At 47.6% G+C, this 27,059-nt stretch overlaps 1 protein-coding gene across 1 annotated transcript in view; it reads right to left on the minus strand.

Moving 5' to 3' along the window:
* LOC144762276 (ATP-binding cassette sub-family C member 10-like) overlaps positions 1 to 27,059 on the minus strand; it is a 1,522,948-nt gene that overhangs the window by 750,852 nt on the left and 745,037 nt on the right. The window contains exon 9 of the mRNA XM_078647417.1: positions 17,912 to 17,991. Within this exon, the coding sequence (XP_078503543.1) occupies positions 17,912 to 17,991 (80 nt within the window). The remainder of the gene's footprint in view (positions 1 to 17,911; positions 17,992 to 27,059) is intronic.

Genomic DNA, 27,059 nt, shown 5'->3' on the forward strand with positions numbered 1-27,059 from the left:
TGCTCCAGACGTGCTATCACTCCTCTCCAAAGGAGGAGTTCCTCAGACCTTGCTGGTCTGAACCGAAGCCAATCTTGTCATCTTGCGTGGATTGCTGTTGCCAAGGCTTGTTGGGTCCAATCCGGATTCCCACGCTGCAGCACTCGAGATCCTTTGTGGGACAGCTCCTGGTCATCGTTGACGCCTCCTGGACCTCGTGGCTGAAGAGTCAAGCTTCACCTCTTTTACCTGAAATCCCTCGACATCGGCTGGCATCTTCCCATCGCCATCCTGGTCACTGGCTAGTGACCCAGACTCTGTCCCTTCTGCTTTCAGGTTCTTCACATCTCTGATCCACCCTTGGATCCACCCGGACACTTCTCCTCTGGTCGCCTGCAGCATTTCTTTGCAGCCCTCCATTGGAATCGACAACGAAACCCGACACCAAAAGACACCTATGCACCCGGCTTCCGTGGGTGAGGTAACTCGAGTACTCCAGTGCTCCCGTGGGTCTTGACTCTCGAAGTGTCTAAGTCTAAAAGGGTTCCATCGTAGTTCACCTAGAAGTGCCCTTAATCTTTAAAACTGTAACTTGGTCGTTCTCCATAGAAAATCAATGGTGATCCGCGGCTGTGTTTAGACACTGCACGCGCCCCCCGTGGGCCTCCTGCATCCTATCCATTGGTGGTTACAGGTAGCCCCAGCGGTTCTACAGGCCCTAGGCCTGCTTTCTAACCAAGACGTGGTTCTTATACCACTATTTTAGTGTATGGTTTGTGAGGCCTCTAGGGCATTATGTATACTGTACAACTTATCGTATGCTAATTAAGTTCCTTGTATTGTACTTTTACCTCTGACCTCATAAAGAGACCTGAGGGGTTGTGTTTAGATTAAATACATATATATTTGATATATACCTTGTGGCGTGTGCCTTCATTTGATCATTCAAGAGATTATAATTGGTAAAACAACTTGCTTAACTCGCCTCTAAGTCTTAGCCTGAAGGCTGCTCTCCACAGCTACCACTAGGATAGCTTTCTATAAGGTTGACTTTACAACCTACCATCAATAAGGGTCGTTTGGACTGGTGCAAGGTGCCCACTAGGAACAGTGGACACCATATACCAGGCCAACTTCTCACATTGGTGTGCAGCGTGTGGGATTACAGCTTGCATTGTTTTACCAAATAATCTTGAGAGTGTCATTTGAAAAATTACATTAAGGTACCAGTAGGTACATATAAATCAAGCTTAAAATACATAAGTTCTACTGAACTGAGAAATTGTAGGTGTTAAGGGCTTAGCACACCGTGACTACAACTCCTAGAGAGGTTCTAGTAGGAAACCAAGAAGTGTAGGTAGGTGCACACACCACACCTCACTAGTCATGGCTATAAAAGTAGGGCCTAGTGTGCCTCTGCTAGATGACAGCTCAGTGCTGCCAACTAAATATGACACATTCTCCTGCCAGGAGTTAAGGGGTTTGTGTGCCATAGGAAAACTAAAGCAAGGACAAAGTCCCACCACCCAACACCTGATAGATATCTTAGTGGCAGATGACTTGGAAAAAGCATCAGATCCAGATAGACTAGGTAATGGGAGTGGGGGGGCATCCATCAACTGAAGAGCCTTCTACATGGGGTGCCCCACCACGACTCTGAAGATGATGAGAATGCAGACCAGGTTGATGTCAATGGACCCAACCTGGGAGACACACGGCTACCTGGAGGTGAGGTGGGCCAAAATGGGCCTCCCTCCATCCCCCCACGTAGACCTACTGGTGTGCCTAGAAGGGGAAGGTCACCTTCAGTGGAATCTAACCATTCTGGTTCATCAATAGGGTCCTCTGCTCATAGGAGAAGAACTTCTCCTGAGAAGGGGGAACATGAAGCTAGAATGAAAGAAGTCAAGCTCAGGATCAGAAGGCAAGAGATTGCCTTAGAAAACGAGACCCTAGCTCTTGAAAGAGAGAGAAAAAAGATGGGGATAGAATCCCCTGGTGGCAGCAATATCCCTAGTGTTAGGGATAGGTCTTATGACCATAGAAACCTAAACAAGATTGCCCCTCCCTATTTGACTTGGGATGACATCCACAGATGGATCACTGCACTGGAGAGGACCTGCAAAGTACAGAAGGTACCCCAGGAGCAGTGGGCAGCAATCGTGTGGCTCTCCTTTGCAGACAAAGGTAGAGACAAGCTCCTCACTGTCAGAGAAGAGGCTGCTGATGATGATTACAAAGTCCTGAAGAGTGCTCTAATAGATGGGTTTGGCCTAACCACTGAACAGTATAGGTTGCATTTCAGAGATACCCAGAAGACACAGACTCAGGACTGCACTGACTTTGTAGATTGTGTTACTAAGGCTCTGGAGGGCTGGTTACTGGGCAGTAAAGTGTGTGACTATACAGGATTGTATAATCTAATCATGAGAGAACAAATTCTTAATAATTGTCAGAACCAGTTGTTGCATCAGCACTTGGTTGACTGTGATCTGACCTCTCCCCGAGAAATGGGTAAGAAGGCAGACAAATGGGTCAGAACCAGGGTGAAGCAGAAGATACAGAACCAAGGTGGTGACTGTGAGAAGTTGGCCTGGTATATGATGTTCACTATTTTAGTGAACACCTTGCACCAGTCCAAACAACCCTGATGGTGATGGTTGTAAGTCAACGTTATAGACCAGCTATCCTAGTGGTAGCGTGGACAGAACAGTCTTAGGCTAAAAGACTCGTGAGGGCGTGTAAAGCCAGCTGTTTTACCATATGTAACCCCTTGAATCTCAAATGAAAGGACACCACACAGGATATATATAAAATATATATGTATTTATTTACTAACACACTCCTCTGAACTCTTTATGAGATCAGAGGCCAAAGCACATAACAAGATACTTAGTCAGAATACGTTAAGTTGCACAATTTACGGTTAGGCCCTAGGGGCGAAGCAAACCATATATTAAGAAAGTGGTATAAGTACCACGTCACGAGAAAAGGAAAGGCCTAGGGCCTAGGGAATCGCTGGGGCTACACTATCTGAACCTTAGTTTAGAAGTAGGAGGCCCACAGGCGGCGTGTGCAGTGTCTTTACACGCGCGCGAGAGTCAATGCAAAGTTAATGGGAACTTAGAAGTTAGATTTAGAAGGATTGAGGACACTTCCGGTTTAGCTAGGAGGAAACAACTAAAAACCTACACATTTGGATAGTCAATACCCTTGGGAGCACCGAAGTACTCGCGTTACCTCACCCACGGACGGCGGGAGCATAGGTGTGAAGATGTGTCGGGTTTCGCCGTTGAGTCCTATGGAGCCTTTGAAGAAAGATGCTGCAGGCGACCAGGAGGAAGATGTCCGGGTGGATCCAAGGGTGGATCGAAGATGAAGAGGACCTGAAAGCAGAGGGGACAGAGTCTGGGTCACTAGCCAGTGACCGGGTGGAACCAGAAAGGAACCAGACAACGTCGAGGAGCAATCAGGTGCTGTCTTGAAGCTTGTCTTTGCAGCCCCGCGGACCAGGAGACGTCGAGGACGACCAGGTGCTGGAGAGGAGCTGTCCCACGAAGGTTCTCGCAGATGAAGGGGTCGACTGCCGGATTGGAGTCAACAGGCCTTGGCAAAGGCCACCCACGCAGGATACAACAAAGGCTTCTGGTGCAGACCAGCAAGGTCGGGGGTGCTTCTCCTTTGCAGGGAAGCAAGGGCCAGTCTGGAGCAACCAGACCAGCGATGTAGATCAAAAGGATTGTCGTCACAGAGGCTACCAGCCAACGGGCCAGCAACCGGACAACACAAGCAGAAGGGCCCCACGCAGAACTCGTGGAGAGTGGAGGGCTGATCTTCGGTGTAGGTGGAGCTCTGGTTCAGGGTTTTTCAATCCCCAGTGCACAGCTTCGAGGATGCCTCAGGAGCTGGACAGTTAGCAAGTTGCAGGCTTTCCAAGATGTCCGGTCCCACGTGTCTCGTCGCCTCCACGGATCTCAGCTATGCTGCAGTCGTGAAGAGAGGGTCAGAGAGGTCTGGAAGTCTGGGTCTTGTCAGGCTCTGTGCTCGGGTTCCGGCGGGAACGTCGACAAAGCAAGCCGTTGATTTGCTGGATGGTGCCTGGTTGCCCAGGGTGGTCACTCCTTGGCCACAAGGGAGATTCTTCAGTCTTCAGCTTCAGCAGAACGTTGAAGGTCCAGAGTTTCGTGTCAAGTTTCGGTTCAGGATTAATCTAAAGTCTCAGGACTCAGCTCCTACCTTTATACAACTAAAGGGGGCTGGATTACTGTCTATTATTATTATTACAGATTTGTAGAGCGCATGGCTGCGCGTAAGCGTCCCAGCGCTAGTGAGGAAGAAGAAGAAGGGGAGGGGGAGTTTTAAGGAAACAGCCATGTCTTGAGAAGTTTACGGAAGGGAAGGATGTCAGATTGGGCCCGAATGTTCAGTGGGAGAGAATTCCACAGTTTGGAGGCGTTGTAGGCGAAACAACGGCCACCTGAGCGAGCTTTCTTAATCCTGGGTGTGGAGGTGAGGTGGAGGTGGGATGAACGGAGTGCTCTGTTGGTTGTGTGAGGAATGATGAGATCCTTCAATATGGGTGGGGCCTTCTTGTGCAGGATTTTGTGGGTGGTGCAGAGGGCCTTGAAATGCACTCTTTCTTGGATCGGCAACCAAAGTAGGGACTTGAGGGAGGATTTGGCCGAGCAGCGATTGCTCGTGCCCTTGAGGAGGCGTGCAACCGTGTTTTGTACAACTTGGAGTTGTGAGATCACCTTTTTAGGAGCTCCGAGGTACAGGGCGTTACCATAATCCAGATGGGACAGTATTAATCCCTGTATCAGGAGTTTTTGGGACTGAGGGGGCAGCAGCGGAAGGATTTTCCTGGAGGTCTGTAGGAGGCCATAGCAGATGCCAGCTGTTTTCCGAGATTGGGTGGAGAAGGTAAGCCCTTCGTCCAGCCAGATCCCCAGGCTTTTAATTGCACATTTGGGAATTGGAGGGGGGCCAGAGAGAGTCCGGGCGAAAAGGAGATTGATTGCCCAGAACCATGATCTCGGTTTTTCCACTGTTCAGCTTCAGGTGGGATCCATCCATCCACTTGGTTATCTCTCCGAGACAAGTGTAGAGATCAGGAGAGGGGTGGTTAAGCTGGTTGAGGGACACTACCATCTGGGTGTCATAAGTGTAGGTGAGTAGCTTGATCCCGAATGGAGCGACGATCTTCTCCAGGGGGGACATATGTACATTAAAAAGGGTCGGGCTAAGCGACGAACCCTGGGAGACCCCACAGTGTATCGGTGTACTATTGGAGAGTAAGTCCCCGTCCGCCACCCGAAAAGATCTATCGCTCAGAAAGGAGTCGAGCCACGACAGGGCAACCACTGAGATACCCAGGTCCCTGAGCCTACGGATCAGTATGGAGTGGTTGACGGTGTTGAATGCCGTGCTAAGGTCCAGGAGGATCACTGCCACTGACCCTCCTTCATCCATGATCTTTCTGGCTTCATTGACCACCGCCACCATAGCGGTCTTCGTACTTTGGCCTAGCCTAAAGCCTGTCTGGGAGGGTCTAAGTAGGCCATTCGTCTCTAGATAGTTAGAGATCTGTTGATTAATTATCTTTTCTGCAATTTTGCTAACACCAGGCAGGAGGGAAATCGGGCGGTAGTTATTTAATTCAAGGGGGTCCAACTTTGGCTTTTTAATCAGAGCTTTAACAATTGCCTTTTTCCAACTGGGTGGGACCATTCCATGGGAGAGTGAAATATTGATCAGGTTGACCAACTGAGGCATAATGGTCAGGGAAACTAATTTTAGGATATTTAAAGGGGCAGGGTCCAGTGGGGAACCACTTTTGATTGACTGAAGGACAGGTAAAAGTTTGTCTGCTGTTGTCGGGGCAAACCAGTCTAATTTAGGTTTTTGTGCTTGGGGTAAGACTTCAACCTGTTCAAGCGGTTCAGTAGTCTCTGGGGGGAGCGATGGGAGAGAGGTCAGAATATTTTTGATCTTGGTGTCAAAAAATTCAGCCAGTTTGTTACAGTGGCTGACCGAAGGCTCCACGGGGGCCGCTGGGTCGGGGATTTTTAAAAGGGTTTTCGCGATATTGAATGTCTCCCTGGAGGAGTTCGCGGATGACCTGATTTTATCGTCGAAGTACGTGGACTGTGCAGATTTAAGGGCTTTTTTATAATTGAGCATCAGGCGCTTGTATTCTAATTTCTTTGCAAGGTCAAAGTCCTTTCTCCAAGCCCTTTCAGCTTTTTTACAAAGTTTTTTTAGAAGGCGTACTTCTGTTGTATACCAGGGCGACGATATTTTTTTTCGGGGCTTGCAGGTGAATCTTTTCGGGAAGGTAGTGTCCAATGAGTCCCCTATCCATAGTGAGAACTCGGAATCGGCCGATATGGGATCTGATCCGCCCCTTGGAACGGTGCGCTCCAGGTGGTGCTTCCAGATTTCTAGGTCGAGTTTAGCCCAAGGGCGTGTAGGTCGGCTCGGAGGGGGTCTGTGGCGGGGGGGGGAGGGGATTGGAATCTGCCACTTAAATGTAACTACATAATGGTCTGACCAGGGTATCGGAAATGGAGTGGAGATTGAAAGGTCGGGAACATTAGAGAAGATAGGATCAAGGAGATGTCCCAGCGTATGGGTTGGAAGGCGGCTTTCCAGACGGAGGTGATAGGATGCAAGATCTAAAGAAAGGTCCGAGACCAACTTATCTTCATTCTTATCAAAATGGAGATTCAAGTCTCCTAGGATCATGAAGTTGGAATAGGTGGCGGCCATTGTAGAGGAGTGTTCCACTAGTGAGCTGCAAAATTTTCCTACCGAGCCCGGGGGGCGATATATAAGAAGGCCTGATAGAGATTTGAATGAATGAATGAAATGAAATTAAAGGAGTTTTGTAGAGCGCGGCTGCTGCCCAAGGGCGTCCAAGCGCTGAGTAAAGATAACAGAACTCTGAGGGGGGGGGGGGGATCCAGGTAGGGGGCTAAATGCTGAATAGATGTGTTTTTAGCTCTTTACGGAAGGATGAAAAGATAGGGTTAGACCTAAGTGAAAAGGGAAGGGAGTTCCATAATTTAGCAGCGTTAAGCGAGAAGGACCTACCTCCTGCTCTGGACCTTTTTACTCTGGGAACTGCAGCAAGGAATGCGTTCTCTGAGCGAAGTGACTTACCGGGACAGTAGGGAGTTAGAAGAGTGTGGTTAATCTCCGGTCTGGCTTTGTGGAAGGCTTGGTGCGATATGCACAGAGTCTTAAATTTTATTCTATCCCTGACCGGGAGCCAGTGCAGTGACCTGATCCCTGGTTTAGCCGATTCTCTGCGTGGAATTTGGAGAAGCGTGCGAGCTGCACAATTCTGTGTGCGCTCAAGTTTCTGCAGCACGTAGTCAGGGGCTCCTAGGTAGAGGGCATTGTTGAAATCGAGTCGGGATTGAATGAGGCCCTGGATAACAATCTGTTTGGCTTCTAGGGGTAAAATAGGCAGAATCTTCCTTAGCATTCGGATAATCCCGAAGCACGTTGCTGCTGTTTTTGTTGCCTGCGTATTGAAGGTAAGGGTTTTGTCCAGCCAGACTCCCAGACTCTTGATGTCCTCCTTCGGGGATGGGGGCGGATCCAAGCTGGGAGGCCATAGTTGGTCCATGGGAATGAGAGTAGGGGGGCCAAGGAGCATTATCTCGGTCTTATCACCATTGAGTTTTAATGAGGATGCTGTCATCCATCTCCTGACGTCCTCCATGCATGCTGCTAGGTTGATTTGGGCAAGCCTGCTGTTCTTCTGTGCCAGAGAGACCACCAGCTGAGTGTCGTCCGCGTACGAGATGATCTTGACACCGTATTGTGGGACGACCTCAGCCAGCTGCCTCATGTACACATTGAACAGTGTGGGGCTTAGGGAGGAGCCTTGGGGAACCCCACAGTTTAAAGGTCTGCTAGTGGAGCAGGAGTCGCCATCAAAGACCTGGAAGGTCCTTCCGCTCAAAAAGGAGCCCAACCAGTCAAGAGCGTTTCCTGCGATCCCCAGATCAACTAGACGAGACAGCAGGGTTTTGTGGCACACCGTGTCAAACGCGGCGCTTAGGTCAAGGAGGATCACTGCCACTGACCCCCCTTGATCCAAGATCCTCCTAGATTCCTCCGTTACCGTCAGAAGGGCAGTTTCTGTGCCGTGTTTTGGACGGAATCCTGTTTGGGTGGAGTCCAGTAGGGAGTTCTCCTCGAGGAAGTGGGTGAGGTGGAGATTAATGTGTTTCTCTAGAATTTTACTTGCCCAAGGTAACAGGGATATAGGACGGAAATTGTTGGGGTCCATAGGGTTGAGGTTGGGTTTTTTAAGCAGTGCCCTCACCATAGCCTGTTTCCAGGGGGGAGGAACCACTCCAGTTTGCATGGAGCTATTAAGTAGGTCCATGAGGGAAGGGAAAATGACTTGATTAGCCATGTTCATCATCCGAGGGGGCACTGGGTCAAGGGGGGAGCCTGATTTTATTTGGTGCGCGAGGGATTTGAGTGAATCCAGATCTAGTGGTGAGAATGTATTCATGGAGGCTCGCGGAGGGTGTGCTGTATCGCTTGGGGACACTTGGATTGTGAATAGGGTATTTTCACAATCTGACAGGGGACTGCCTTGAAGGCGACAGGAGAGATTGTCCCTATGAATGATGGCTATTCCCCCTCCCTTGCCCTTAAGGCGGTCTAGATGCTGTATGAGGAAACCTGGTGGGAGGGACCTAACGATGTCCGGATCAGATGAAGGTCCTAACCAGGTTTCCGTCAAAAAGAGAACTTCCAACTGGAGATCCTCTAGCATGCTGTAAATTTCTTGGCCATGTTTAGGGAGTGATCTGCAATTCACTAGGGCCATGCGAACATCCGTGGAGGGGGAAGGGCTAGGAACATTGGTGGTGAGTTTGAAGGGACAAATATGACAGTGTTTGACTGGACCGTCCCCCAGGATAGAGTGGGAGCAGGGTGGGGAGGTCTTATGTCTCATGAGGAGTAGAGCTTCTTTAGAATATGTAAGGGGATTCTGGGGGGTAACTACCAGAGGGCTGGGCTCTGAGCTCGGTCGAGCGCGGACGGGCGCAGACGGGCTTACCTCTGGCGCACCTCCGGCGCGCCAACGGCGCGCCTGCTGCACTCGTCCGCTGCGCGTAGGAGTTGGAGGGGACATTTTGTAGTGGGAGGGCCTAAATCGCCCTCACCACTAGACCGCCGAGCGAAATTACCCCCAAGATGGCGCCTGTGTATCAGCGCTCGTGATCCTGAGCCCGCGTCCCAGGAGCCCTAAGTCGGCTGCCCAAGGACGTGTGGGCCCTCGGGAAGGGAGTGGAGAGGTAGTTTTTTTTTTTTTAAAGTAATGCACAGTATAAATTAAAAAGATGCGATTTTACACAGAGCACACAAATTTTCACACAATAAGATTAAAACGGGTAAGGTAATTTCCCAGAGTTAAAAGCGATTTAAAATAAAGCCCCTGACTCCCGGCTGTGCCTCAAGAGTCTTGCTTCTGTCTTCTAACACTGAGTTGCGGGCTCTACTCAGTCCTATATGAAGTGGGAGGGCCTAAATCGCCCTCACCACTAGACCGCCGAGCGAAATTACCCCCAAGATGGCGCCTATGTATCAGCGCTCGTGATCCTGAGCCCGCGTCCCAGGAGCCCTAAGTCGGCTGATTAAGGACGTGTGGGCCCTCGGGAAGGGAGTGGAGAGGTAGGGTTTTTTTTTTTAAAGTAATGCACAGAATAAATTAAAAAGATGCGATTTTACACAGAGCACACAAATTTTCACACAATAAGATTAAAACGGGTAAGGTAATTTCCCAGAGTTAAAAGCGATTTAAAATAAAGCCCCTGACTCCCGGCTGTGCCTCAAGAGTCTCGCTTCTGTCTTCTAACACTGAGTTGCGGGCTCTACTCGGTCCTATATGTAGTGGGAGGGCCTAAATCGCCCTCACCACTAGACCGCCGAGCGAAATTACCCCCAAGATGGCGCCTGTGTATCAGTGCTCGTGAACCTGAGCCCGCGTCCCAGGAGCCCTAAGTCGGCTGCCTAAGGACGTGTGGGCCCTCGGGAAGGGAGTGGAGAGGTAGGTTTTTTTTTTAAAGTAATGCACAGAATAAATTAAAAAGATGCGATTTTACACAGAGCACACAACTTTTCACACAATAAGATTAAAACGGGTAAGGTAATTTCCCAGAGTTAAAAGCGATTTAAAATAAAGCCCCTGACTCCCGGCTGTGCCTCAAGAGTCTTGCTTCTGTCTTCTAACATTGAGTTGCGGGCTCTACTCGGTCCTATATGTAGTGGGAGGGCCTAAATCGCCCTCACCACTAGACCGCCGAGCGAAATTACCCCCAAGATGGCGCCTGTGTATCAGCGCTCGTGATCCTGAGCCCGCGTCCCAGGTGCCCTAAGTCGGCTGCCTAAGGACGTGTGGGCCCTCGGGAAGGGAGTGGAGAGGTAGGGTTTTTTTATAAAAGTAATGCACAGAATAAATTAAAAAGATGCGATTTTACACAGAGCACACAAATTTTCACACAATAAGATTAAAACGGGTAAGGTAATTTCCCAGAGTAAAAAGCGATTTAAAATAAAGCCCCTGACTCCCGGCTGTGCGTCAAGAGTCTCGCTTCTGGCTTCCCTCCTATGGGTGGGACCAGGAAGGGGGGTGGTTACACCCCCTCTCCTTTGTCCAGTTTCACGCCAGAGCTGGGGCCGGAGTGCCCCAGCAACCGGTTTGAACTGGGGTATGCATGGAGCACCTTGTGTGCTCCAGGCAGTGTCTCAATCTATTCAGCCCTCCCTGTCCAAATATGTAATGTCCAAACCTCAGTGACTGGAAGGACTCCCAGCAGCAGGAGGTCAGACTTGTGTCTGTGGCAGCAGCGTCCATTTTGTGACGCTGGGGCTCTGATTAACTTTAACCGGGATAGTCAGCAACAACATGTCGTCTCCCTCTAGAAGGGTGGAATGCTACCCCCGTCGCCAGAATTGGCGAGGGGGTAGTATTCCAAAGCGTATGACACCTTACACAACATGTTTGTATAAAGCCAAACCAAAGTTAGCATTTAACCGCGAGGATTATAATGCACTTAAGAGTATATGGTATGGCGATATCATAGAACAGCTATAAGGACATGGTTCCGAAAGCTGCAGACAGGCTTAGCTCATGCTAGAGCACCATCTCACACATAACCAAGCACTCTGCCTCCAGGATTGTTAAGGCCTGCTATAGGAGTGACTTATAGGTTACTGTGTGTCTATATATAAGGGTAGATATAGGAATACTATACCTAAGTAAGGGGTGATTACACGACCTTGCCCTAGCTGAGTGATCAGCCAGTTGTGTCAGTTTGGATGGCCAGCCAGGGGTGGCATAATACATGCTGCAGCCCCTGGTAGGCCTTGGTTGCACCTATGCCCTGGGCACCTATGGCACAGGGGCTGATAAGGTGAACCAATTCCCAATTGTGGATGTACCTAGAGTACATGGTATACATTTAGAGAGAGTGCATCTGGGCTGTGGTTCTGATTAGCAGGCCCACAGCGAAATCTAAGTCGAAAACCAGAGAAGCAAAAGCAAAAAGTGGGGTTGACCATAGGAAGCAGACCCTACTCTCCTACAGTGACCAAAAGAAGCTACACCAAAAGGGTGGGGAGAAAGGTAAAGACCAGAAGTCTTCACAAGGTCCCCAAAAAGCTTCTACTGGTGGGGGTTCCCAATCCAAAAAGAAAGGAGGTCCAAGAAAACCATGGTGCAAAGTTTATAAAAATAATACTAACTGGACTAGTGAGTGCACCAAAAAGGAGACAGCTCCAGACACCATTGCCCCTAAGGCAACTGTTCCCCCTAGTTCAGCTCCAAGTGGTGGTTCTCAACAGAAGGGTGTAGTAGGGTTAAGCGAAACAAAAGGGGATGATGGACGGAGCGTTTGAGCAAATCAAACACTCACCCCCAGTCAACTGATCTGGGTTTAATCCATCACCATTCTTTAGCCCACTCAGCCACCCCAGTTCGGACATGGCCATATGCAAATCAGTCTGACCCTGTGCCTCATGGGAACAGTCCAGCCCGAACTGCCAAGCCATGTCTTCCCTGGACCGGAAACAAGCATCCTGGGACCGGTTTCGGATTCATAATCCTCATCAGCCAGGCTATCTTGAATCCAGTGGCCAAGTGAGCAAGGGACTCACATCTAAGCATACCCTGCCAATTTAGGGCTAACAAAGCGAAACAAAAGGGGATGATGGACGGAGCGTTTGAGCAAATCAAACACTCACCCCCAGTCAACTGATCTGGGTTTAATCCATCACCATTCTTTAGCCCACTCAGCCACCCCAGTTCAGACATGGCCATATGCAAATCAGTCTGACCCTGTGCCTCATGGTAGTAGGGTTAACCCTGGGAACTGAGATGGATTCTGGCCTAGTCAGAATACCAACTCAAGTTGTTTTGATCTGTGATGGAGGCATGGATATGTCCTCCTCTGTAAGTCCCAGTAACCAGGGCAAGTACAGAAAAACTCATTTAGTCAATGAGAAAAAGGCTCAGGCCTACATGGACACCGGTGCCAGGGTCACAATGGTGATACCTGACTTTGTGGACTCTGGACAGATCATACTTGGTGAAACCTACCAAGTGACCAATGCTAGCAATGTCACTACCACACATAGTATGACCGTTGTTAATTTCTCATGGGGAGGGGTAACTGGCCTTAAGAAGGTTGTTGTTAGTTCAGACCTCCCTGTAGAATGTTTGCTTGGCAATGACCTAGAGACTTCATCCTGGTCTGAAGTGGAGTTTAGGACTCATGCAGAAATGTTAGGAATCTCAGCACATGTCCTTGCAGTGACTAGGTCACAGGTCAAAAAGTCTAACACTGAACAGGCACTGGATTCTGGAATAATGGACCAGTTGCCTCCCAGGACAAGGAGCAGTAGGGTTAAGGCAGCGCCTTCCCCCCTGTCTCAGAGTGAGGATCAGCCTTCTGAGGAAGCTGATTGTGAGCCTGAAGAAGGAACTGTCCGAGAAGAACTTGCACCTGATCAGGTTGAGTTTCTTGGGACAAGGGGCCCTTCCAGGGCAGATCTGAGGCAGGCGCAGTTGGACTGCCCTTCTCTTGAACCCCTCAGACAGCAAGCTGCTGCTGAGGCTGCAGGGAATGCTAGTGGCACCCATAGAATCAATTGGGATGAAGGGCTCCTGTATTCAGAGGCTAGAGACCCCAAGCCTGGTGCTTCCAGGAGGTTGGTCATACCTTTGGCATTCAGGGGCTTCCTTTTGACACTAGCCGATGATATTCCCCTTGAAGGACATCTTGGCCAGAACACGACTTGGGACAGGCTTGTCCCTCACTTTCACTGGGCCCACATGTCAGAAGACACAAAGGAGTTTTGTTGCTCCTGTGTAACCTGCCAAGCCAGTGGCAAAACAAAGCCCCCCCTTATACCACTACCTGTGGTGGGGGTTCCCTTTGAAAGAGTGGAGATTGATATTGTTGGTCCAATGGATCCTCAGACAGCATCTGGGCACAGGTTTATCATGGTGGTGGTGGATCATGCCGCCAGGTACCCAGAAGCTATAACCCTTAAGACCACTACAGCACCTGTTGTGGCAAGGGCCCTCTTGGGAGTTTTCTCAAGAGTGGGTTTCCCTAAGGAGGTTGTATCAGATAGAGGTGCAAACTTTATGTCTAGTTACTTGACTGCAATGTGGAAGGAGTATGGAGTGAACTACAAGTTCACCACACCCTATCACCCACAATGCAATGGTCTAGTTGAAAGGTTGAACAAGACTTTAAAGGGTATAATTAAGGGTCTCCCAGAAAAGCTCAGGCGGAGATGGGATATCCTGCTACCCTGCCTTTTGTTTGAACACAGAGAGGTTCCTCAGAAGGGGGTTGGCTACAGCCCATTTGAACTTCTGTTTGGGCACCCTGTCAGAGGCCCACTTTGTCTGGTGAAGGAAGGATGGGAGTTACCTCTCAAACAGGATATTGTGGACTATGTACTTGGTCTCCGTTCCAGGTTGGCTGAGTACATGAAAAAAGAATCCAAAAACCTGGAGGCTAGCCAGGAATTATGGAAGGCCTGGCATGACCAAAAGGCTGTACTGACTGTTTACCAGCCAGGACAAAAAAGTGTGGGTGTTGGAGCCAGTGGCCCCACCAGCTCTCCAAGACAAGTGGAGTGGAACCCACACTATTGTTGAACCGAAGGGAGAGGTTACCTATTTGGTAGATCTTGGAACTCCCAGAAGCCCCCATAGGGTGCTTCATGTCAACAGACTGAAACCATATGTTGACAGGGCAGACATAGGCTTGCTCATGGCTACTGATGAAGGACAGGAGGAAGAGAGTGACCCTCTCCCAGACCTGCTCTCTCAGAACCCTGATGATGGGTCAGTAAATGGTGTAGCCTTGGCAGACAGCCTCACTGATCAGCAGCAGGCTGACTGCAGGCAAGTTCTGCAGCAGTACAGACATATGTTTTCACTCACTCCAAGTCAGACTACCTGGTGCACTCATGAAGTGGACACTGGGGACATTCTGCCTGTTAAAAATAAGATTTACAGGCAACCTGATCATGTCAGGGACTGTATCACGACTGAAGTCCAGAAAATGTTGGGATTGGGAGTGATTGAACCTTCAGATAGCCCTTGGGCTAGTCCAGTAGTCCTAGTACCCAAACCTCACACCCAGGGTGATAAGAGAGAGATGAGGTTTTGTGTAGACTACAGAGGTCTCAATGCTGTCACTAAAACAGATGCCCATCCAATACCCAAAGCAGATGAGCTCATAGATACTTGGGCCTCAGCCAAGTTTCTGAGCACATTTGATCTAACAGCTGGCTACTGGCAGATCAGACTAGCTGATGATGCAAACCCAAAAACAGCATTTTCCACCCCTAGTGGACATTATCAGTTTGTGGTAATGCCCTTTGGTCTGAAAAATGCACCTGCCACATTTCAAAGGTTGGTGAATAACGTCCTCACAGGCCTGGAAAACTTTTGTACAGCTTATCTTGATGATATTGTTATCTTTAGTTCCACCTGGGAAGACCACCTGATCCACCTGAAAAATGTTTTGGAGGCCCCTGCAGAAGGCAGGCCTAACTATCAAGGCTACTAAGTGCCAGATAGGGCAGAGTCAGGTTGTATACCTGGGCCACCTTGTAGGTGGAGGCCAGGTTCAACCATTGCAGAGCGAAATGCAGACAATAATGGATTGGGTTGCTCCAACCACCCAGAATCAGGTCAGAGCTTTCTTGGGCCTGACTGGGTACTATAGGAGATTTGTCAAGGGGTATGGTTCTATTGTGACGCCCCTGAATGACTTAACTTCTAAAAGAATACCTAAGAAAGTTAAGTGGACAGTCAGCTGTCAAAAGGCATTTGATGACCTGAAGCAGGCCTTGTGCACTGCACCAATTCTGCAAAGTCCTAACTACTCCAAAGAATTCATTGTTCAAACAGATGCCTCTGAGTTAGGGGTAGGGGTTGTGCTATCACAATTGAATGAAGAAGGTCAGGACTAGCCAGTAGCTTTTATTAGCAGAAGGCTGACCCCTAGAGAGAAACGTTGCTTAGCTATTGAGAGGGAGGCCTTTGCTGTGGTTTGGGCTCTGAAGAAGCTGAGGCCATACTTGTTTGGTACTCACTTCACAGGTCTGACAGACCATAAGCCCCTCTTATGGCTAAAACAGATGAAGGGTGAAAATCCCAAACTACTCAGGTGGTCCATTTCCCTACAGGGGGTGGACTATACAGTGGAACATAGACCTAGGAGTAATCATGCCAATGCAGATGGACTCTCCAGATATTTCCACTTAGAACATGAAGACTCAACTGGTCAAGGTTAGTTTAATGTCCCTGCGTTTGGGGGCGGGGGGGGGGGTTGTGTAGGAGAGTAAGGTCATCTTCCTATGGTTTTCCCCCCTTTTTTACTGTGATTCACTGTTTTTTCGACTTTAGTATAGCTGTGACCCTGCTAATCAGTCCCACAGCCTAGCTGTTCTCTCTCTAAATTGATACCATGTACTTTAGGTACATACCAGATTGGTTATTGAGGCACCCTTGTGAGCCCCTGTATATGGTCCCCTAGGTAGGGACCCCAGAGGCCTACCAGGGGCTGCAGCATGTATTGAGTCACCCCTGGTTAGCCTTCCAAACTGACACCACAGGTCTGCACCTGCAGCTTGGGTAAGGTGGTGTAATCACCCCTTACTTAGATATAGTATACCTATATCTATATCTATATCTATATCTATCTATATATATATATATATATATATATATGCTCCAAGGTTCCCACCTGTTGGAGAAGCACACTGACATCCACTGCAGCAACCTTCATGAGGTAAAAGCCGGATCGGCGAGCGGATCCAGTTTACAGCATGCCTGTCGATTCACGCCGGACGCGTTTCATGCTCATTGCACTCTTCAGCGGCGCGACAGTCATTTTGGCATAGAGGCCACACCTCCCACTTAAAAATATGAGCCCTCCAATGGGCAACTCAAATGAGTCCTCGTTGGTTTGTGGGTCTTGTAGTGAGTGCCTCAGTTATGTGCCGCTGTCTGAGCTGTTTCAAGCCCACCAATGGGCCTCCACGCGCACATCCGGCTTGTCAATCCTCCATGGATGCCTCCACATTGAAACTCCGACAAGCCGGATGTGCGTAAGGTCGAGAACAGGTCTGTGGGAGGTTAGTGCTCACTTTCAGACAGATTTCAATGCCAGACACGGTCAGTGAAGGCTCGTCCATCTCAGCTGAAGGTTGCCCTCTGTGTCTCGGCCGAGGAAGATGTCATGTCGGGAGTGCCGTCCTTTTGAAGATGCACCAATAAAGCTGAGGCGATACGACGAGGTCAGCAGTTTCAGAGAGTTTTCTTGTTTCGAAAAGGTGAGACAACTGTACAGGAGACCACCTGGTGATCGGGGGACAAGCAAGGTTACAGACTTTGCTAAATGTCTGTCCTCAGACAGTTTTCACAACACTTTGGGCAGAAACAGAATGGAGTCCTTTCCATCACACGGACATTGTCCTACATCGAGGAAGTGATGGAGGCCCTAAACAAGACGTCAAGGTTGTCCAACCACTCGCCCGAGCAGAAAGAGGTATGCGATGGGTGGCTCCGGGAGTAATTGCAACTGTCATTTCTACCAACAAGGAACGGATCTGAGCAGGACTGGAGACACCACCACGTGGTATCGATCTGGAGCTCAAAGGGACATGTCTGAACTCGAAGGCACATTGCTTGTAACAGGTGGAGTCACTATACCTGGTGACTCGAAATACTTCTTTGAAGAAAAACCACTTCCACACGTCCGAGCCCAACACTAGATGGCAGTAGTAGGCATAGCATGTGCATCTACAGCTACACATGCCACAGACATATATATTCTCAGACAAGGAAATAATGGCTAATAGTATACCACCACCACACACTGTACCCACCCACCTCCCAATTCTGTCCTCATGCCTAGCTGTAAATATCCATATTGTAGTGCAGACATATGTACTGTCTTATATTGTGACATACTCTTCAGTTATCGTAGCCCCTATACTGTTTATGTTATTCACCCAAGTTGTTCATGATCTACTTGTAGTTAATTTTGTTGATAAGTATAGCATTTCTTGTTGTCATGATCTGATGCTGTTGTTATAAAGAAAGAAAGAAATAATGCATAAATACATTATTTAAGTTTTAGTTTTATTTGTGCCTCTTCTCTCAGATAGTGCACTAATATAAATAAGAACTCAATCGTTTCTAACGGACCATAGTCAAGTTCATAGGAGAAATGCTTGAAACACATGGAGCTCATGATGTGAGCCTGGACTATTTGTTCCAAGGTATAACTGCAAGTATGGTCTTTAGTAGAATGTGATTGTTACATTAAAGCATATCCAAAAAACTCAACACATTTATCATTGTTACCTGTTCAGCTCTCCAGTGATTGCTGCAAGGAGGGAGCTTTTCCCGCAGCCAACTTTTCCAACAACTCCGACCAGAGCGCCCTGAAGAGGAGAACAATGAACAGAAGAAAAATGCTCACAAAGTGAGTCTGGTAAACTTGCTAAATATAGTGCACAACAGATGACCTCCCTCCATTTGAACCAGTAGCAAAAAGTATATTGAGGTGTGAACTCATCAAAAGAGGTATCCCCAGGGACCTGTCACTTGGATTCCTATTGGCACATCTCCACATTGGACTTAGTGAGGCTCATATGATGCTAATGTGCATCGTTGGTTGAATATATACCTACACTTGCAGAAGCTGGCAACTAGACAAAAGCACAGTTAAAAATGTTCAAGTTACTAAGAAAACCCGATTCTTCTATTCACCCTTCACAAGCCTTTAGTGATAAACCTCATTTCTACTTTCCTAACAAAACACTCAACATGATTGCACCAAATTAAATTATTTGGGATGGATGACTGCCCACTTTAAGATATAATCCCAACCCTTGTCAGGATGAATCCTCGAATTCACTAAATGAATCTTAGCTAAACCTCCTGTTAGCTATGGCACAAAGTAGGCAGGTTTAATCCCTAAGCTACTAGGCCTTTTCACCTCCAGTGCCAAGCCTTTTTTTGGCTATTTGGGGCAGTTTTGAGCTCATTACTTTTTTCCACGTAAGGTATCCATGCCAGAATTGCGCCCTTTTTTTCAGCATCCTGGGGATTCTAAAGGTACCAAGGGTTTGTGGATTCCCCAGGAGGAGACTCAGAAAATAGCCAAAATATAGCTGCATTTAGATTCTTCATTGGGGGGGGGGGGGGGGAGGCTGGAAAAAAGTGCTCTGGATAAGTGTTTCTTTTTCCCCCCTAAAATGGCATCAATTGCTGTGCTAAAGTCACAATCTTCGTGGCTTTCAGGAACATGCAGAGCTGAATAAAAACATTTTTTTTACCACAGTTTTGCCATTTATCAAAGAGGTATCCAATTTTTCCTGCTATCAACCTACTTCCAGTTTGTGGTGGAAAACAGTGTTAAACCCATGGGTGATCCAGAAAAGCTATACATTTCTGAAAGGTAGACAAAATTCCGAATTCAGCAAGAGGTAATATGTATAGATCCCCGAAGGTTTTCCCAAAGAAACTGTTAAAATAAGGAAATATTGAAAATAAGTAGGAAAAAACAGCAAATTTGTGACAATGTTTTTATCTATAAACTTTTGTCACGTTCAAGCGCCAAGATGGCTCCTTTCGGTACCAGAAATTCACCAGAGCCGGCCGATATAGTGCGCTGATTGTACCTGCAGTGGGCTAAAAGAATCACTGTGATGAAGCGGCTGCAGTTGTGGCGCTGACCTGACCCTATACGCACCCGGCAACAAGATGGCAGCAGCGTAATCAAGCTGCGAGACCTGTAGGCTGTAGACTTAGGGCTGCAGTGGTGACTGGCCGAGGACGGGCACGACCCTCCAGGAAAGTGGCTGCTCTTTGACTGGGGACCCGACCGCGCCGAGAGGTCGCTGCGTAAGATGGCGCCCTCCATACAGAATGCCCGCTCCCTGACAACCCTGTACTTCCTAGGGCACAAAGTCATGATTTTCCCGGACTATACCAGGTAGGTCCTGGCGCAGCGCCGATCCTACGTGAAGTTAAAGCAGAAATTGCGACCCCTGAACCTCCAATACAGACTGTTGTTTCCAGCTCGCCTCAGGGTGGTCTTCCAAAACAAAACCCATCTCTTTGACACCGCAGAATAGGCATGGACCTGGGCGACCAAGGAACGTCTCCTCCAGCCCCACAGTACCGCCTCTCACCCCGCACCTCGCTCCTGATCCATGACACCCAAAGGCGTTAGACCACAGAGAGAGCGCACCGGCTCTCACAAAGAAAGTAACAGCCGCAGAGAGGTATCTGCTTCATCCAAGGCTGCTGCTCGAGGCTCCAATGAACTGCCCAAAATACCGAGAACCACAAGCCTGCCACAAGACTAATGCGCCGGGGAGACGCGGTCTGACAGGAGGCCCCGCTGGCCTCTGGTTGTTGGATGTGACAATTTAATGGAAACTCAACTAAAACCAGTCCCTGCAGCCAGCTATAGATGGTATCCTGTAAATGCTGCTCTTGCCCTTAATGGCTCTGGTGCAATTAATGAGACTTGCTCTAGAGACAAACGGATCCTGCCACATTGAGGGATCCACCACGCAGCTCAAACACTAAGCCTATAGCTTAGTCTTGTTGCAACTTGTTGTAGTTAGGGCGACAGAAGCTTCCTTTAACGAGGTATAGGGAGGGTGGTTGGTTGGGGGGGGTATCAGGACCATTGTCCCAAGGTTAATCTTAGGTTTGTTTTCTAGACGCAGCACCTAACTTACCACGTTAGACACATGTGCAATTCACCTACAGTGTGAACTGAATAGGCCTTCATATTGCTCCGGCCCTCGGGCGCCCTGGCCCGCCAGCTCAAGTACGCTACTGCTACCCCCTTGCACACGCTATGTCTGTAACCCAATGCAAGAGAGACCCCTGCAAATTCTCTCCTGGAATGTCAATGGGCTCCTGACAAAGTGAAACACACTGCAGTACTGAAGTACTTCCAAAGGTTGGTCCCCAATGTCCCTCTGCTCCAAGAGACGCATCTCATGGGGAACTAATGCCCCTTCCTCGCCCGCCAGGTGTTTGACAGTGTCTGGCACTCCAAGTTTGAGTGGTGTTCCCGGGGAGCTGCGATCCTCTTGCGCTGCACCCTTCCTTTCACTCCTGCCAGTGTATCCAGGGACTCACAGGGCTGCTTTGTGTCTCTATGAGCCTACAGCAACCCTCGCCCTGAGCACTGAGATTGACACTATCTCCTCCCTTCCCCCGGGTCTGACAGTGGTTGGAGGCGACTTTAATGCAGTCATGCAAGCAGCACAAGATGCCACTGGCATACCATCCCCACAGAGGACCCAAAATGCTAAGCGAATGACAGAATGGGCAACACATTGGGGCTGTGCGATGTCTGGGGGACATAGAACCCCAGAACGCGACAATACACTCACACCTCAGCAGCGCATCTTACCCACGTGTGCATTGATCTGGTATTCATGCCAGCCCCCAACTGTCGTGCAGTAACGGAAATCTGTATTCTCCCTCGCAGCATATCACACCATTCTCCCCATCTCCTCCAAGTGGTGGGCCCTACAGGTGCCCTGCGTCCTCTATGGCGGCTCAATGCCTGGTTCCTCCAAGATGACAATTTCAGCACATACTGGGGGAAGAACTCAAACAATACTTTCTTGCTAACCAAAACTCAGTCCTCTAGCAGGGCATGCTGTAGGAAGATGGCAAAGCCACTATTTGAGGGCTCGCTAAGGGGCTTCTCAAAGCCAAGCGTTTGGCAAGAGAACCGGCTCTCCCTCCTGGAGACCCAGGCGACTTGCTTGGAGCAGACCACAGCCGAGACAGGGAGAGGGAGGGAAAGCTAACAGCTGGAGCTCCTAAGGGAAGAAATAAACCATTTATCGCTTTAATAGGCGAAGCTAATGTGGAGGTCCCCCGTATTCCGCGTTTATGGATGGGGAGATAAAAACTGTAAACTGCTCCACTGGCTGGCCTCCAAACCCTTGGCAAACCGAATAGTCCCAGAGATTCTCGACCAACAAGGTCAAACCAATTGCACACCTACTTCCATTGCTTAACCTTCTGCAGATTACTATTCCTGGCTCTACACGGCAGGTCGGCCCCGGAGCCCTGACCCATTGTCGATGCGACTGGACCATACTCTCCTTCCCTGACTAACAACATCAGAAACGACCCTACTAGACCAACATATCACAACAGAAGAAATAGAGGTGGTTATCTCCTTGGCTGCAGCTGGGAAGACACCTGAGTCTGACGGGTACCCAACGGAATATTATATGGCATACAGTGACACCCTGATACCTCACCTCCACGCACTATATAAAGAGGTGGTAGAGAAGGGAGCCTTCCGGCCAGAAACAAATATGGCAACAATTGTGGTCATACCCAAAATCCAGCCCCCATCGGCCTACTACTCAGAGTACTGTCCGATCACCTTAATAAACCCAGAAGTCAAAATCTATGCAAAACCTATGCAACGATCCTAGCCAAGTGCCTTAAGTTGGTCCTCAATAGACTCATCCACCTGGACCAATGCGGATTGATGCCACTTCGTAGCACTGCCTACAGCGCCTTCATGTGACACTAGCCCACCTCCAACTTTTCACCCCTTACCTCGCCCTTTTATTAATCGACTTTGAAAAAGCTTTCCATACATTTTGACTGACGGTATCTGGAAGAGATGCTGAAGGCGACGGGTATGGGACACCACTTCCGCAGTCTAATGCGAATACTATACTTTAACCACTTGGCACGCCTGCTCTTAAATGGAACTCTTTCAGACGCCTCCCCAATCCAGAGAGGGATGAGACAGGGGTGCCCCCCTCACTCTATACTGGGAACCGAACTGAGCACTCTCCTGTGCTGGGAAGTCCCACTAGCTCTACTCCTAGGAGTCATGGATGGCCTGGATGAGACCCGGATGGATAACATTTTTCTAGGAACGGCTGTTATGGTGGTCAAGCGCAATATAGTGGCTGCATGGAAAGACCCAACCGTCAGTATTGCTAAATGGCACAGAGGGGTGGACAGGAACGCCGCACAAGAAAAGTCCATCTATGAAGCGAGATGCTGTCCCATCAAGCATGGGGGAAATGGTGGGGAATACCGATGTAACAGGCGGGGGAGGGTCCCAGGGACCAAACTAGAGTTGGTCATGATTATTAGTACTTCACACTGAGGCTACACCACTAACATCTATGACAGTATTTGAATGTAAAATCCGTTTGTGCTGCTGTTTCTAAGCCTTAAAAACCAATACAATTTGAATATGAAAAAAAATCATGATAGCCGATTTACAAAAGCAATATACCACTATGTTTTGGTTGTGGGGATATATAGGGTTTGTAGGTTCTCCAAGGACCCGAGGCACCAAGAGCCAACAAATGAGCTGCACCTACACTGGTTTTAAATTGTGTACTGAGTATAGATCAATTCATAAGGTGAAATATGTAGAGTTAAAATTGTTAAAAATAGGTATCAAGGGGGAGAGGATGTAGCCTTATGGCTAGAGCGGTCGACGTTGAAGCTGGGGAACCTGGTTTGAGTCTCGGCAACGACGCTCAACATCCTGTGATTCTGGGCAAATCACTTAGGGCCAGATGTAGGTCGCCCAATACCGGTCGGTAACGGCCGAAATTACAGAATATCGTCCATTACCGACCGGTATTTGGCATTTGGAATGTAGGTGGCATGATTGTAGGATTCGTTATTTTACCAAATCGGTAACTTAAGGAATCGGTAAATAACCGAATTCTTAACATACCAATTCGGTAAATAACCGAATCGGTAATGTAGAGTGCAGTCAAGTGAGTGCATTCCTCAGGTAAGGATTCTTTATTTACCACCAACTACAAGTTGGTGGTAAATAATGAAAACCTTTGAAATAGCAATTTTCTGCTTTTCCAACAGTGCAATGTGGCAGACATACATGCACTATTCAGGGGTGCAACAGGGTGTCAATGTGACACCCTGCCACCCTTGAATGTGTTCCCGATTTTATCGAATCGGTATTTACTGATTCAGTAATTCCCATTCATTCCTATGGTCCTCCAGGCCCATAGGAATGAATGGGAATTACCAAATAGGTAAATACAGATTCGGTAAATACCGAATCGTACCGATTCTGTAATACTTACCGAATTTTTTCCGACATAGCATTTACCGATTCTAAAATACAAAATCAGTAAAATTCGGTATTTTAGAATCGGTAAATTTGGATTACCTACATCTGGCCCTTAATCTCCTCGTGCCTGACAAAAATGAATGTGTCCTTGTGTAACGAAACTGGTGCTATGTAAAGCGCTCTGATACCCAATATCTTCGGGTCTAGTTCGCTCTATATAAAACTCTTAAAAAAAAAAAAATGTCTTTCTGAAATAGGCAGAAGATATGGAGTTTAGGAGCAGTGGTTATTTGTACATCTCTGAATATGTGCGTAGCCGTACAAGCATGTGATTTAGAGGGTATTTTTCAAAATGTCTTCTTTCTTACACACTGGCATACATTTGTAGGGCACAAATGCAGAAAAATCCAATAGGTAATAACAAATATTCTACTATTATATGCTCCCACATGTCTTTTGATAAAAATGGTACCTCACTTGTGTGGGTAAGCCTAGTGCCTATTACAGGAAACGGCCCAAAACGCAACTTGGATATATCAAATGTTTCCACTAAAAGCTGACCTGTTTTTTGCAAAGTGGGTAGCTGTGGATTTTAGGCCCTATCTCAGTTGGCACCTAGAGAAACCTACCAAGCCAGTACATTTAGAGAAATCAACGATGGCGTGACCTGCAAGGCTCTCACCGGATCGTTTGACCCACAGTCCTTTGCAATCCTCAAACTCGGGACTAAAAAAACACACATTTTCTTCACATTTCTGTGAGGAAACGTCCAGAATCCGCAGGAAGTATTAGTTTCTTATCTGTAACTCCAGTTCTCTCGTTTGGGAGTCTCCATTGAAGACATAAACGTTTGAATAGTTCCAACCGTGTGGAAATTCTGGAGCACTCCTTTATAGAATATATTCTTAAGTGTAGATGTTCGCCTTTCTTCAGGAAGGCCTGTAGAAACACTTATAGAAAGAACATATGGGCATATTATCAAGGGGGTTTATCTCCGCTTTTTTGGCTTTAAAAGCCAAGAAAGCGGAGATAAAATTATCTCCATATTACCTACCTGTCGCTAACACCAGTTAGCGACAGCTAGAAGGAGATAGCGACCATCTTGGGCCCCACTTTGCATGTCAGTGACATTTATCACTAATGACATGCAAAGTGGGCGTGCCAAGATGATAGCGACTGGAAACAGTCGCTAACATCGCTATCTCCTATTACCAACTTTTGAAAATATTTGCGCTAAGCGCGAATATCTCCAAAAGCTAACACCTGCCCCTGAGCAGTTCTTAGCCATGTTATCCAATGGTAGGTGGATAACATGGCTAAGAGCATTAGCTCGGTAATGCATGAATGTCGCTGACTTTTCAGCGATATTCATGCATTGCGGCCGTTTTTTATCGCATTTGCGATAAACCTTGTTAATACCAAGGTTTATCTGCGATAAAAATCGCCGCAGCTCAGCGGTAAATTTTTGTCTCTAACCAAGCAATAGCGATAATTATCGCTATTGCTTGGTAATATGCCCCATAATGCACAGCCTAAAAAACAGGCTACATTGGACTTTGCACTCACAAAAGGGTTAAAATACCTTTGAATACAAATAATTTTGAAGTCAAAATTTGATAAAACAGCTTAAATCTCTTTCAAAACCCTTTTTTGTAAAGGTAGAAGATGAATCATAGCAGGACAGTGCAGCACCATAGCCTAGTGTATGAGCCTTTAAGGACTCAGAAACCACCAGTATCCCATCATGCCTAGCAAGTAGCAATTGCCTCAGTTCTTTTAGAAGGAATGCGTTGTGATAGGCATTTCCAATAATATCCTCTGTTGTATCCACCGGGGAGGCGGGTGGGTTGCTTATGACTTCAGTGGTGATTCCCCTACGAAATGGAGTTACAGGTAACAAACTGCTCCTTCTCTTGTAGAGTATCTCCATCGATAGTCATAAGCGTTTGAATACAATAGCACGCCTATCCCTACCAAGGGTGGTGGAAAACAATTGAGGAATGACAATTGGTTACAATTAAGCAAATACATTTCTGAGGGAAGCATGTCCTACTTGAGCAACTGCTCAAGCATCCAAATTCAAACAGTAATGCTTAGTGAACATGTAAAGAGACCTCCCTGTAGCCGCTTTACAGATCTCCGCTTAAGGGACATTTTCTCATCAAAGCAGCAGTAGCTGCTTAGCTTGTAGAAGAACGTGCCTTCAGTCTAGCTGCTAAGGTCTTGTTGGCTTTTTTATAGCAAAAGAGAAATCAAGACACTACCCATTGTTTGGAAGTAGCTAAAACTGTAAGGACTGGGCCGTAATTTATAAACAATGTGTCCAATTAACATATGTCACGAGTCTTGTCTAGATAAAACTTCAAGACCCACCTCACATCAAGGGAGTGAAGAGTTCTTTCAGTCGCAATTAAAAGTTGCTGAAAGAAAGTTGGCAATGAAATTGTCTGATTGGCATGAAAGTTCGAAACTACCTTGGGGAGGAATTCTGGGCAAGTCCCCATAACTAACTTGTTAGAGTGGAAGACCATGTAGGGCTCAAGAGTACATAACGCCTGAATTTTTCTAACCCGACGCGCTGATGTAATTGCTACGAGGAAAGCTGCTTTCCAAGAGAGATGCTGTAGGGACGCCTTGTGAATAGGTTAAAAAAAGGGCCTGCATAAACCGTGAAAGGACTATGATTCAGTTCAGTTTTTATTAGTTTGATATCATGACTATTAGGCCATGCAAACCACCCATCTCACAATAAATACACAATAACAATTATCGAAAAAGTAGTTAAAAAAGCCATATAACAAGTAATAATCCATACAAGTCCACTCCATCAGTTAAACGAACATCCAAATAAAAACAGACTTTACAATCTCTACCATACCCACTCAATCTCTGGTAAAACATCCCATAGCAGTGAGGCAGCCCAACCATAGCCCAGAAGAAATCAGTTATTTGCCAAATGCGCCACTTTGACTATTATACGAGTAAGCTTATAAAATCAAATTGTGCAAATAGACGCCAATGTGCAAATTCAATTAAAACGTTTACATACATACCCCCCTTTTCTATATATGAAAGATGTGACTATGTTAAGCTACCAGGTAGGAGAAGGACATTATTAGGAGAGAAAACTTATTTAGCCCTTCAAGAAAGTCCTTAATCAGTGGGATTTTGAAAAAAGAGGTATGTGAAGGACATTTCCTGTAGGCAGTGAGAGCAGCCATTTGGAATCGTATGGAAGAGAATTGCAAGTCAGATTTTGCCTAATGGAGAAGATAAGGAAGAATGACATCATCTTGGCAAGTAGTAGCACACATTCTTAGAGGAAAACCAAAAGCGAAATCTTTTCCACTTCAAGGCATCTGCTGAATGGATCAACAGCCGTTT

Source organism: Lissotriton helveticus, chromosome 6 (genome assembly GCF_964261635.1).
Source record: "Lissotriton helveticus chromosome 6, aLisHel1.1, whole genome shotgun sequence".
Taxonomy (NCBI): Eukaryota; Metazoa; Chordata; class Amphibia; order Caudata; family Salamandridae; genus Lissotriton; species Lissotriton helveticus.